This window comes from Callorhinus ursinus, unplaced genomic scaffold (assembly GCF_003265705.2).
Source record: "Callorhinus ursinus isolate GAN/ISIS: 27379988/994484 unplaced genomic scaffold, GSC_fseal_2.0 scaffold15, whole genome shotgun sequence".
NCBI lineage: Eukaryota > Metazoa > Chordata > Mammalia > Carnivora > Otariidae > Callorhinus > Callorhinus ursinus.
The window spans coordinates 19,614,635-19,627,748 of NW_027397077.1; the positions used below are offsets into that span (position 1 = coordinate 19,614,635).

Below are 13,114 nucleotides of genomic sequence, written 5' to 3' on the forward strand. Positions count from 1 at the left end.
CCCCCGTCCCTGTCACCCCCCCATTCCTGTCACACCCCCCTCCCTGTCACCCCCTCACCCTCTTCTCCTGGAGCCCCTCCCTCCAGCCTCCTCGCTCTACATGCCTGTCCATCCGCGCTCTTGTTCCCTCACTCGTCAGCGTGCCTCCTCTCCTTGCCTGCACTCAGGGCTGTCCGCAGCACCCCCAGAGCCCCGACGTCCGGTGCGAGGCTGTTCTGTCCTGTTGGCTTCCTCCTTTGCAGAACTTAACTCAATTGGCAGGTTAGGACTTGTTCAGAAAATACCAGGAAGTTTCTTACAGCGGCAGAGTTCCCTCCACTGTCTGTGTGAACGAATACCCACTACCAAAGGTGTGGGGAAAAGATTTATCCGGGAATTTAAGTAGCAACTGTTTAAATTCTTCTCTTTGAGCCTCAAGTCTGTAGGCGCTGTTTGTATGTTGTTTGGCTGTTTGAGCAAGGGGTCCCTAGACATGTGAAAATGAGCTTTTACCACTCGGTTTGTAGTTATTCATTATAGTTCATCAGCATAAAAATTCAGAGCAAATACTGCAGGAAGTGGCTTAGCCAGCCATCCTTTAAAAACTTCCTTTTGAGTGTAGTTTCCTGATTCTCTGTGAGCCTGAGGGAGGGGTGTTCCCTTGTGTTGCGATGCCCCACACGTTCTTTTACTGCATGCACCCGTCTTCCCATAGACAGCGCTGCCAGCCCTCAGTGCCCACAAGTCACAGAAAGGAGGGGAAGAGGCTGGTGGGCGCAGCGGAGATGAACAGTGCTCGTGGAAAACGAGGGAGCGGGAGCCCATCTACACAGAGCAGGTGCTCCCAGAAACTTGTCACCCATTTCGAAGAAACTGCAGATCTGGACTTGGCATGAGAAATTTGGCCATGTTTAAAAGTTATATAGTGTGTTGTTTTGAAATCTGGTACAGCCCACACATCTCCTGACCACGTCTGGCTCATGAGCTGCCAGTTTGCACTTCTGATGCCCACCATTGGGGAGGGCCCTGTCCCACTAGGACAAACAGTCTGAGTTTGGGTTCTTAAAATTAGTTTCAACTTAAGTGTGTACTTGGGAGATTTCCCCCGTGCCGTAGAAAACTTCATTATGCTGCATAAATCTTAAGGTGGGGGGGCATGGCTAGAGATTGGAGGATTGGTGAACCCAGTGTTGGGTATTTTCAGTGTCTGTGCTCATTTATCTGCAGGAGGGATCCTGTAGCTTTCATCAGAATCTCAAAGGTGTCCATGACTCCAAAATGCTGTAGAGAATGCTGCTCTTAAAAGAGTAGGAACCTCACCTCCCTGTATCTTGGGGAGCTGATTTTAAGATTTAATTAATTTATTTTTTAGGTTGGCAGGGTGGGGCAGAGGGAGAGAGAGAATCTCAAGCGGACTCCATGCTGAGGGTTGAGCCCGACACAGGGCCCGATCCCATGACCCCGAGATCACCACATGAGACAAAACCAAGAGTCGGACGCTTAACCGACTGTGCCACCTGGCCGCCCCTTGTGGAGCTGATTTTAAAACAGAGAAAACTGAGCTGGTTGAAGACCCCTAAACCAGGGAATGTGGGTGTGGTGGGCCGTACTGGGAAGCCTGGCAGATGGGGCTTGGCAGCTTCCCCCATCTACCCTGCAGTCTGCTTGTGGCCTCTCCCACCCAGGACTTCAGCTCACTGTGGGTCACTGGGGGCCTGAGTTCCCCCACCCCAGGCACGGGCACTTGGGTGTGAGTTCTCACACCTGCGTGTGCTACCCCATACGACCTTGTTCAGTTCTCAGCTGACAACCTGGAGGACCTTCAAGGAAATGAAATCAGTAAATAATACCAAAAGGCAAACATGAGAGCCTTTTCTCTAAGCTAGAAACCTGGCTTGGATCTCTTCTAGGCGGTTTTCTAAAAGTCAGTGGTTTAGAATGATTGTGCCCAAGGCAGGCAGTTGGAAGCTAAGGCCAGATTGTGTAGCCAGTGCTCCTGGCGTCACCCAGCTGCCGGAGAGAGCGGAGCGGCGTGTGGCCTTCGGGATGCTCTGTTGGGCGTCAGGGTGGTGCTGCGTACAGCTGCTTACTTACCTTTTCATTGTTTCCCTACCCCCTCTTTTTTGAAAGCCAAAGGCACGTCCCTGACAGCTGAAAATAGCGCGGGGAGAAATAATCTGGACACTTTTGACGACAAGTTACACCTCCACTCAGCACTATGGACTCCACGATGCCTTTGAGTCTGTTTTCCCAACCTCCTGTGGGCCTCGAGGGTAGAAATCTGCCAGGCTGTTGTTGTAACGAGGATTTCCCTGAAGCTATGTCTGTAGCAGTGAGTACTTGTAAAGGACACTGGATCAAGTTCAGCCACCGAATTGCTTCTGTCAGTGTTAACGTGGTCTGGACTGCTTGCTACCAACCTGTGAGAAGTTGTTGCTTTGTTTTTTAACTTGCAGTAAATCATGGAGCCACTCTGAGTAGATTGGCTGGGCGAAAGAATGTCTTGGCAAGAGCATTACTGTAGACTTTTCTCCCTTCTTCCCCCTTCCCGTCCCAGTTCCTTTTTTATACTGTCTTCTGTAGGTCACTCTCCAGCAGTTAGGTCCCCCATCTGGAGACGCCTTCCAGAGGAGAGCAGAGCTGCGCCCTGAGCAACCCTCCGGAGAAGGCATGTGCTGTTAGGTTTTTATAGCAATGTTCCGGGAATGGAATATGGACGTTAGCGCGAGGCATCATGACAAAATAGCCTGTATTTTCCCCCAGCCTTTTGCAAGTAATTTGGGGTAAGAAGCTGTCAAAAGTTTCTAACTTACAAACTGGTTTAAAGCCATCGACGCCCAGAGAGCAAGTATACCACATTGTAGAGGCTTACTTTTCAAGGTACTTTTCATTCTATGTGATTTTTTTTTTTTAAGAAAATGCAAATGCACACTAGTTTTGATAATGGAAAGCCAAATTTTGGTTGGGGGACGGGGGTGGGGGGTAGATAAAATCACTATGGGGGAAATGTTTTTCCAAGATTTCCAAAGAGGTGGAATTTTTTATCCTTTAAGTTTTCATGTTATACAGTAAGGCAGATTGGGTTGGTTGCCCTGTCCAGTCTCCTGTTTAAAAAAAAAAAAAAATGCCTTTGTAAAGTGAAATTACTAGGATGCAGCAGAAACTGTCATTCACGAAGTCATTAATATATGTAAATGTTTCCAGGGCACTGTGTGCATTTACCCTCAGGCTCGGTGGTTGCTGTCCTGGGACTCCGTGTCAATTTCTGCTTTGAGCACTCCCTGTCTGGTGCGTGTCTGCTCTCCCTTCCTCTCCACAGGTTCACTGGGGTGCCATTGGGTCCCCCGGCATCCAGGGAGGGGAGCAGGCAAATGTGTACACATACCCAGGCAAAGATGACGTGATGCATACACTTGCCCGACAAACCCTCCTTCCTGGGGATTAATACCAGCCATCTTCCAGAGAGAGTTCTGGAGTCCCTCGGGGTTATTTATTTATTTATTTATTATTATTATTATTTTTTTTTGAGTACCCCATCCCAAAAGAAAGAGCTTCCTGTGTTAAAACGTCAGTGCTTGAGAAGGTATCATTGCATTGGAGGGATGAGCTGGGGCATTTGAACTGGTGATTCCACAATCACAGCTCCTGAAACAAGAACCCAGGCACTTTTCCTTAGAAGAACACACAAAGTTGCCGATCACCACAGGGTACATTTCCCCAGGCTCTGATCGCTGCTCCGGGCAGGGCCTGGACAGAGCCAGGCAGTGCATCCTTTCTTTCCCTACAATTCTTGGGTTACAAACGTCAGTTTCAGGGAATTTCAAGTCAACAAGTAGAATGAATAAATACTTGGTTACCAGCCTAATAATGTGAATTGCTACAGAATTATTCTTATTATGTAAGACAACAAAAGCTATATGCAGATACTTTAGCTATAAATTGATGTAAAATATTGATTTTTTTTTAAAGGAAGGGGAGAAGAGTATCTTGTTCACTTATGCAATCAGTAAATATTTTTAAAAAATGATACTATAGGAGAGCTTAGTAAGGAGAGCGCATGGATGGTCCAGTTTGGTGTAGTTAGGAGAAATCAGTCTGGTTGTTCCATCCCTGTGGAGGGAGAGAACGGAAGTAAGAGGGAATCAGGACGTACTTAAGTTGATTCCTTGGTGACAAGTGCAATGGGGGTATGGGTAGTAGAATTTATTTTCAGAGCCAAGGGGACTTGATGGATATAAATAAAGTTGCTTTTAGCGATGGAATTTATAGACAGATTATGTTGTTCCAAAAGATGTGAATAAGATCCATGATAGCAAGATGATTCAGAATTATGTAGATACTTAGATAAGCGAGTGTTGATCATTTGATTTCTTAGACTGAGGTTTTAAATGAATTTCATTATGTCTCCCGGTAGTACACAGATCATCGGGATTAGGAAATTAGCCATTTTGGATTCTGCCTGCCACAAACAGACCTATTCTAAACAGTGCTATTAAATTTTAGACTGTTCAAATATTTTATTTTCTCCTACAACTACTTTTTATTATAATGAACAATTAAGACCATTTAAAACATGGGAGTACAAGTATTTTTTTGAATTAAATTAACTTGCAAAAACCAAATTTGCAGTGGTTGGGTTGTTTCTAGACAGACTTTGGTATCAATTTAAAACCAAGATAATTTTTATATTCTTTCCAATAGAATTTCATGACAACTCCTGCAGTTTTCTTAACCTACAAAAAAAAAAAGTGCTGCATTGATGAACAAAGAATTCTACAAAACCTACTTTTGTATCTTTATTTTGGAATTTCTTGTTCTATTATAAATATGGAAGTATCCCTATTTCAGAAGACATATTTTGTTAAAAATGAATTGTACATATTTAAATATGTATTTTTGCACAGGTCTTTTTTTCTGATATCCTGTTTTGGTACAATTGAGATCATCTAGTATTTATTTATTAATTAATAAAAGTAAATACCTTTTTATAATTTGAAGTGGTTCACTGCCAAGCCAATAGTTCTAGAACCTGCCTCCTTTACAGTTTAAGGGATGCCTCTGTTCTGTGAAAGTCTTTTTGTCCCTTTAATGTCTCGGGAGCGGATTCATGCCGATCAAGTGGGCATGGCTTCTCTAGTTGCCTGATTTCCCGATAGACTACATGTAACGAAGTGACACACTGCTTTTCTTTTGTTCGTGTTTTATGTGTGAGTGCGCGTGCGTGCCTGTGCGTTTGTATGTGCACACTCTGAGCACGTGTGTGTGTTCATGTGTGATGTGGTTTAAAACTAACGGGAAAAACTGAAAGTGCCTGAACCTAGTTTTAAGCTTCGACAGATTCTTTAAAAAGACTTGAATGTTCAGTTCTTTTGGAGTTTGCTTTTTCCACCTAAATATTGTTTCTAAAATCTTAGGTGAGGAGTTGAAAACCACCCATGCTGGTAATTTTATTAGGTATTTTAAAAATTAAGGCCTTTTGGTTCACAGTAATTCAACCGGTGACGGATTGCCTGGTGGCACCAGGGGTTACAAATCTTTTTGGTCAGCCAGTGACTTACACAGTATGTCCGTTTTGTTACTCACTCATGAAATACAGAGTTTAAAATAGAATATTTAAAAGATTTTATATTCCAAAAATATAATACAAAGTACCTCTGAGAACATTGAAAAATGTATGATTTGAAAAATGTAACTTATAAAGGCAGCTGTCTTCCTGCAAGAGTTCTGTTGCCAAGGAATTTCTTAACTATCTCTCTGTCCGGGGGGGCGGGGGGCGGGGGGGGGTTTTGGAAAATGATTGTTAAAAGTTTCATTGTTTAGCAGAAAATAATCATTTTTACATTTTGTGCAAAACGTTCTGCATTTTTCGATCATTTAAATGAGCACTACATACTGTCAGTGTGAATGTAGGGCCTCGGAAAGCATTTTGCTGTTTCTTTGAGCTTGGTTATAAAAGCAATCTCCTGTGTTAAAATGTGTGAATAGTTTGATAATTTGTACACGTAATCAAGAGCATCTCAGCTGGACTTTGTGTTGGCTGCTGTATAGAACATGAACAAATGTCAAGGGATAGAAAATTACTTTGGATATTTAAAAGAGAAGAAATATATAGTCTATTTGTTTTGTAACAAGTTTCTGTAAATAAAATAATTTATACTATTTATAAGAAAAGGTTGTGCTTTGCTTTATGAGAAATTAGTTTGTGGAACAAACATGTTACTAAATGGGCAATAAAATTAGGACTTCTCAATAAATAAGGTTGGCTGCATGAAATATTTTATATGTTTCTGCCTCGTGATACTAAACCCCTTTCAATCTAGTCTGACTTGGCTTCATTTTTGGCATCAGACACGCTTGTGAAGCACCTTTGGTTTCCTTCCCTTCTGCATAAGCCAAGTACAGGGCTTACAATGTTTCCCTTCTTGGGCACAAAGCTTTGCTTTGGAGAAATTAATAACTGGGTAAACTGTGAACACTACTGCAGGTTTGTCAACAAAGGGAAGTTGATAGATTGAGAAACACGTTCTGTTTGTACTTGCTTATGTGCGGATTTGATGGCGTGTGGTCAATTTTCGTTTTTCTCCAGAGGTAAGTTTAGTTTCCACAGCTAGTGCGATCCCTTCCTTGCTTTTACATACGACTTCCCTCCCTGGAAGTGCAAGTGCATTTTGGTAGTTTTCAGAGCACAACATAATATTTTATCTGTAGAAACTGGGCCAGTGTTTCCATTTGCAAATCATTCTAAGAAATTAAAAAATTATTCTTGTTCTTAACATGGTAAGGGAAGCAACCGATTTGTGTGTTGGAGAAAATGTCCATGTATTACACAAAGGAGCCAGTCTGGTTTCAACCCCCACCGTGACACGGACTTCCCATTCCATCCTTAGATCAACCAACTCCTAATATCATTTCTAAGAAGCTCCTTTCGCCTCGGGCGTCCTTCTTAAACTTCCTGGGAAGAGGTTCACTCAATTTCTTAACCCTTTTTACTTCCGTTCCCTTGCAGGTAACCTGGCCGTGGACAGCAGGAGACTCTTCCGATTCAAGGAAGGGGGTTGGCAGGAAGGCAGGGTAAGAAGGTCATTGTCGGCAGAGGGAGCAGACTGGGCAAGCACAGGTGGGAAGCAATGTGGAAGAGAACCATTCTGGGTGGAGCTTCTGGAAAGGAGGGGCTGAAGGGTTGCAGAAGTCGGCACCAGGTTGTCAAGGACCTGAAGTGTCATGGGGCCTTCACCCTCAGGAGCATACAGTTTAACCAAATGTAACTGTCACAGCCCAGAGAGTCCTGAGGCCCAGTGCCACGGTGCTGCAGGCGTCAAAAGTAAAAGCCATTCAGATCCTTCCCTTTTTCTTGCACTCCCCTCCCTTGTGCCTCAAGCCTCATCCTTTACACCTTTCCCTCTTCTCTCCCCACCCCCCTCCGCATCTTAATCCAAAAGCTCTCCTGTAAACCAAGCCCACGGCCCTGCCCCTTCTCATCCCACTTTCTACTCTTGCAGTCTTTTCTTTCTACTAAGAAACTGTTGCTCCTGTTGCTCATGGGAGTTCATTAAACTTGTCTTTCCCTTGGTAAGGCTGTGTGACTCTTGGCACTTCTCACCCTTTGTCCACAGCCGAAGCCCAGGGACCAAAGCTGGTACTAGCAGAGATTCTCTTTCAGGGGAGGGTGAGATGGAGCCCAAGGAAAAAGTTTTCAGGAAGAAGGGGAGATTCAAACACATAATTTAATCCTTTTTTTTCTTTTTTTTTTAAATCCCCATCCCATAAGGGCCCTCCAGTAACTGTGGAGGACAGCATGGAGAGGTGAGAACCTTGGGACAAAAATAAGTTACGGTGCTGCCGTAATAATCCAAGGAAGAGCTACTGCGTTTCCCAACCACGGCAGTGACCATGGGGATAAATAGGGGACTGACTGCAGAGGTGCTTTACAGGTAGAACCAGCAGGTCCTGCCTGAGGCCTCATTATGTTGAACATTAAGGGGAAGGTTGAATCCAAGAAAACATACAATTTCTAGCTTAGCCGAACTGGTTGATGAGCCTTACATGTATGATCTATGACAAAGAAGGAAGAACCTACAACAACGAATTTGAGTAGCCACTGGGAAACTCACATTTAGTGCCCAGTGGCTATATGTACAGTCTGGACGGAGCTTAAGAGAAAGGTGTGAGCTGTAAAGTGGAGGGTTGTCTTCCATTCTTAGATGGTAAATGAGGTATGGGAGTGTATGAGTTCACCTAGGAAAAATAGGGTTGCTGTTAAATTTGGCTCATTGTTAAAATAACGCCCATCTAGATGAATGCTTACAATGCCCAGTGAAGCATTTTGTAAACATTCTGTCTCTCACAAAGCCCCGATAGAGTAGGTAGTTTTGATCCTAGTCAAATGGAGGAGGAACATCTAAGAAGTTAAGTGTCTCGCCTACGGTTCCGCACCTACTGGTAGCGTTGCCAGGCTGTGAATTCAGGTCTGTCAGATCAATGGTTCTTAAGCTCTTTTTTCCTTCCCCCAGATTTCAAGAAAGGAGTATGGACCCTCTCTGCCAGAGGCACAGAAACACCACATTTTATGTTCCGTCTCCAGGACTTCACAAACCTGAAGCCCATCCTCCGTGGCCCAGGGAAAGAAGAAAGCCCAAGATGAAATCCTGGAGAGCGTATTTTTGGTGAAGACAGAAGATGAGGTTGAAACGGTTTCATTACAAGTTTAGACAGTTGACTCCATTGTAATTAACCCCACCAACCCACTCAGGTAATGTTTGCTTTTAATTTTTTTCCTCCTGCCTCTTTCTTCGGGATAATTGGAACAGCAGTTATTAGTTGAGTGAAAAAGTTAGAACTTGGGCAGGGAGATTGCCCAGCAGTTAAAGCATATGAGGGTATGGCTAAGTCATTGATGATGGCCTCGATTGGGACATTCAAGGAACAGAACCAGAAGCTGCCCTGCAGAATCTTTGCAGACACTCTCAAGACATTTTATTTGTAATTACCCTTCTGGTAAGTCTTATGATCCTCCTTCCGGGTAATCTGTCTATGATGAGACAAGTTAAATGGTTTATTCACCGTCACAGAGCTAAGTCCACGTTCAGTTCAGTATGGCCATTACTGGAAACGGGGCTAACAGAGGCGGATCCAGGTTACAGAGTTATGACGGTGGCATAGCACTTCTAGGGACAGGTCAGGGAACAGAGGAATTAGGGTACTAGGGGTTGGAGTCGAATAGCAGGTTTCAGTTTGAACCACAGAGCTGTTCAGAGGTGCTTGAGATCCCTGGGTCCTGGGTGAGACCATGGCAGAGGTTGGAAGTGGCCTGGGGGACGAGAACACTGAAGTTCAGGGTAAGGAGCTGTGAGGCGTGGCTATTTCTGTGTAGGTTGCCAGTTTCCAAGTGGTTGCAGTTGAGAGGAAGACAGAGCCAGCTGCTTGGTCTGGTGTGAAGAGGATGGAGCGGCTTGGAGGTCTGCCGGCAGTGAGCACAGAGAATTGGTGGTATTGGTGGGTGGTGATTGGCTTCAAAGAGAAGGCATTTTGAATGAGGGTGGAAATCCTATGGCCAGGAGACAGCAGTGCAGACTAGGAAAGTGTGGACTTCATGTTGGCCCCACGTTCCTGAGGTATATTTGAATGAACAGCCTCCAACCCAGAGGAGGACTTCGAGAAATGCAGAGTCCTCAAAACCCAAGTGCAGAGTTTGAGTAGCCTTGATACTCTGGTAAACTCCTTAAGGGGGTTGTTAAGGTTGTCAGGACGCCACCTAGTGGCAGTCTTGACTAAAGCGGTCACTTCCCTGAGGCCGCCTTGGGATTTCTAGAAGCTAGATGGAGGCCGATGGTTCACTGGCAGATTGCCCCTTTTACTTAAGCTCACAACCAATCTGTACACGAAAATTATGCCAGACCTTTGTGAGTGACAAACGGTGATCCTCCCCCTGGACCAAACCGCTACAATTCTTACTGTCTACTGTCTTTTGTAGGTCTTCAGAAACACAAAGACTAATGCACGCCTGGGGCTCTATGCCTCTGAAACCCACGTTAGTCCACATTCGAGTTTGTCACGTTTTTCCAGATAGGGATTTAACTTTACTCCCCCATTGCCATTGTGGAGGTGGCAGGTTGCTACAATTTGTAGTTTGTACAGCATCAGGAAGGTGAGAGATTATCGTAGTCCCCCTCCTTTCTTCCTCCTAATCATGAAGCAACAATAAGATTTCAGTGATCAGCCATTAATCCTCTTTAAAAGCCAGGTTAAAAACAGCACCAAGGATTAATCCAAAATTAGGCAGTTTGCTAATGATCAGTAACCTGCTGATGAATTAATACTAACACTCGGTCAGGCTACTACAGGACTAAAGGTGTTCCATCATAAAATGGGTACAGAATGGGGCGGTGGGGGTGGTAATGCAGGGGCAGCAAACTCGAGTGCCGGTGGGCCCGGCAGGTAGTAGAAGGTAATGGGGCCCTGCTGGAGAACCCATGCTAGCTGGGTAGCTTGATGGGGAAAGTGAGCCCAGAGAGTGAGTTAGCCTCATCTGTCCATTTTTCCACAGAAGCTGGGTAAGTGACCTTTGAATTGTGCTTTCAGTTTTTAGAAGGTGACTGTAAATGAATATTTATCTTGAAAACTAACTGGGGGGGGGGAGGGTCGCAGGCGTGGCAGTGCTGCAGCTCGTAGGTGACCAGTCTCCAACTTTGTTTCATCAGGAAGCATCCTTTGCCATCCTGACTGGCTTTGGCCTTTTGAGCTTTTTTGATCCCTACCTGTGGGAAACATGGGCCTGGACCTAAAATGTCTTTGACAAGTCTTTTATTGGGTTTAAAATACTCTGCCTGTCCATAAAGCAGACGCTAGCATTCCATAATAACGTAACAAATGTTAAGTTTGTTAAAAACATCAGTTGAATCTCGATCAAATACAAGAAACTCAGTTTTCAGCTTATTCTATAAAAGTTGGCTGAGGTGGCCCAGTTTATCGTATGTGACAGTATTCTACTAACGCTCAGTGTACAGTGAAAAAGAAATCTTTTAGTATATTGCTTCAGTGTTCAGTGTGTTAGTGTTTTCACACAGAGAACTGCATGAGCCTGATTGCTCCCACGCTCGGCAGATGAGGGGGAGAGGCTCCCAGAGATGAAGTCCTTTCTCCCTGCATCAGGCAGCTAGCGTGAGGAGAGCTGGGACCAGAATTTGGTTTTTCTGGCTTTAGTGTCAGTGTCAGTGCTATTTCTCCCATACTATATGGCCTCGTTTAAAAAGAGATCTGTCGGATTCTAACTTTGTTTTCACCTCCAAACCGATACTTCCAGGCTAACAGTGTTCCCCTGGGATTTGTAACTGCATAGAATAACTTAACAACGTGTAACAAAAGCTCCATTTTGTATTAAAAACTACATTTGCATAGTATTAAATGTGGAAAGCATGAAAATGTTGACAGTAGCTGTCCCTGCTGAGTGGGACTACAAGGCCGTCCACCTTATTTAGTATCTTGAATTTCTTTTGCAATGAGCATACATTCTTTTTCAGGGGAAAAAAAGGGGAAAAAATTGACTCCCTCACCTCAAAACTGTATTGTTTCCCTCATAAGTTATCAGCTTCTGGAGTTTTCAATTTCCCTATCTTGAACTCGGAATGGATAGCACTTGTTTCTTTTGGCTTCCCTTACCTATCACTCTCGCCTACTAATTTTAGACAGTTGGGCTGAAATAGTGAAAGAAAAATAAAATCAAGTACATTTTAAGCTAGCAGAGGAAAAAGAAAAAGTGCTTTGAGAATTCCCTGTCTAGACCAGGAGTTAGTCTAAGCCTTGAATGAAAAGCCAGACTTGCTCTGTGAGCACATCTGTCCCGGCGGTCTTAGAGGTAGGAGCCCAGGGGAAGGGCTATTTTAAGAAACTGACATTTCAATCTTACTTTTTTCCTTTAGCATGAACTGCAAGGAGTCAATTTGCTAAGAACAGAATTCTCATTTTTAAATGGACCCAAGGAACACAGTGAGTTCTCAATGACTACACGCTGGATTTAAAATTGCCGATTTTCAGCATCATGGGTTTAGAATACTTATATTCACATTTTCCTCAAATTATAGTGATTATTGGTAAGGTTTTCTAAATAAGCATTTTTGGGGATCCAGCTGAGGATAGTCTCCCATGCTTAAGGCGTACGCAGCATGGACTAGCCTGCCCTTCACCATGGCGCCCTCAGGAGAGCGCTATCACCCCCGCAGCACCACAGTCCCTAGTGCGTTCATGAACTGTGGCGTTGGCAATCGGGCTGTGATTTCCCAACCTTCGTTATTTCTAGTTTACGTACGTTTTTTATCATGAATGAATGTTGAATTGTATCACATATTCCATCGACTGGGAGGTTTTCTTCTCTAATGTTAATGAATCATTCCGATCGGCCCATAAGTAAAACAGCACGTAAACTACAGAAGCAAACTTCTGTCCCCTTCCTTTTACAGTACAGTGCCATTTCCCATTCTCTTTTTAACTCAGCTCTACCCAAACGGCTTTGTCGGAGTCAGCATCCAAAAAGCTTGGGGTCATCCCAGACTTTTCCTCCCCCTCCCCTCCCCCCCATTCTAATCTTTCAGCGAAGTCGGCTGCCTGCCCCGTCCACATCAGGCATCCCCTCCAGTCGGTGACACGTCAAAGCCGGCCATCCCTTGGCTTATAAACCTCCAGTGACTTTCCCTCTTTCTTCGCCCAGATATTTGCATGTTCCTCCTCTATTTAAATGTCACCTTAGCAGAGGCCTTCTGTGATACCCCATGGGAGAGCTCTTCACACCCTACCTCACTCTTGTCTCCTTTATCAAGTTTTAGATTTCTTTTTTCCCTAGCACTTAGCCCCATCTGACTCACCGAGCTTATAATTAAGAGAAAAACAACTTTGTTTTCCTTACTGTAGTTCTATTTGTTGGGGGGAAAAGAACCCCTTGCCAATATCGACATAGGTTTTTTGTTGTTGTTGTTGTTGCTTTTAATCAATGTTTGGTGAGATTGGCGGGTTATGGTTGCCTCCTCAAAAGTACTGTTTAGGTATGGACTACTCTAGGGCATGTAACTCTTTCAAAATTCAGGAGACTGGGGTAAGACATGAAGGGTTTGTATTATCCCTAGTGATTTGAACTCAGGCACTGTAG

At 44.2% G+C, this 13,114-nt stretch overlaps 1 protein-coding gene and 1 long non-coding RNA gene across 6 annotated transcripts in view; both read left to right on the forward strand.

The window, feature by feature from the left end:
• The window catches only part of ATXN7 (ataxin 7), a 137,103-nt gene extending 130,953 nt beyond the window's left edge, over positions 1-6,150 (forward strand). For 4 of the 5 annotated variants that reach the window (XM_025885478.2, XM_025885477.2, XM_073901492.1 and 1 more), the window contains one exon: positions 2,110-6,150. In XM_025885478.2, coding sequence (XP_025741263.1) covers positions 2,110-2,127 — 18 coding nt within the window. In that variant the 3' untranslated portion in view covers positions 2,128-6,150. Of the gene's footprint in view, positions 1-139; positions 195-2,097 lie in introns of all 5 variants that reach the window. The other variant, XM_073901493.1, reaches the window with a different exon arrangement.
• Positions 6,151-6,737: 587 nt separating this feature from the next.
• Positions 6,738-13,081, forward strand: LOC141374207 (uncharacterized). The gene is made up of 3 exons (XR_012380923.1): positions 6,738-7,050; positions 8,490-8,728; positions 11,895-13,081. It is a non-coding gene; the product is annotated as an uncharacterized lncRNA (long non-coding RNA).
• Positions 13,082-13,114: the final 33 nt, after the last annotated feature.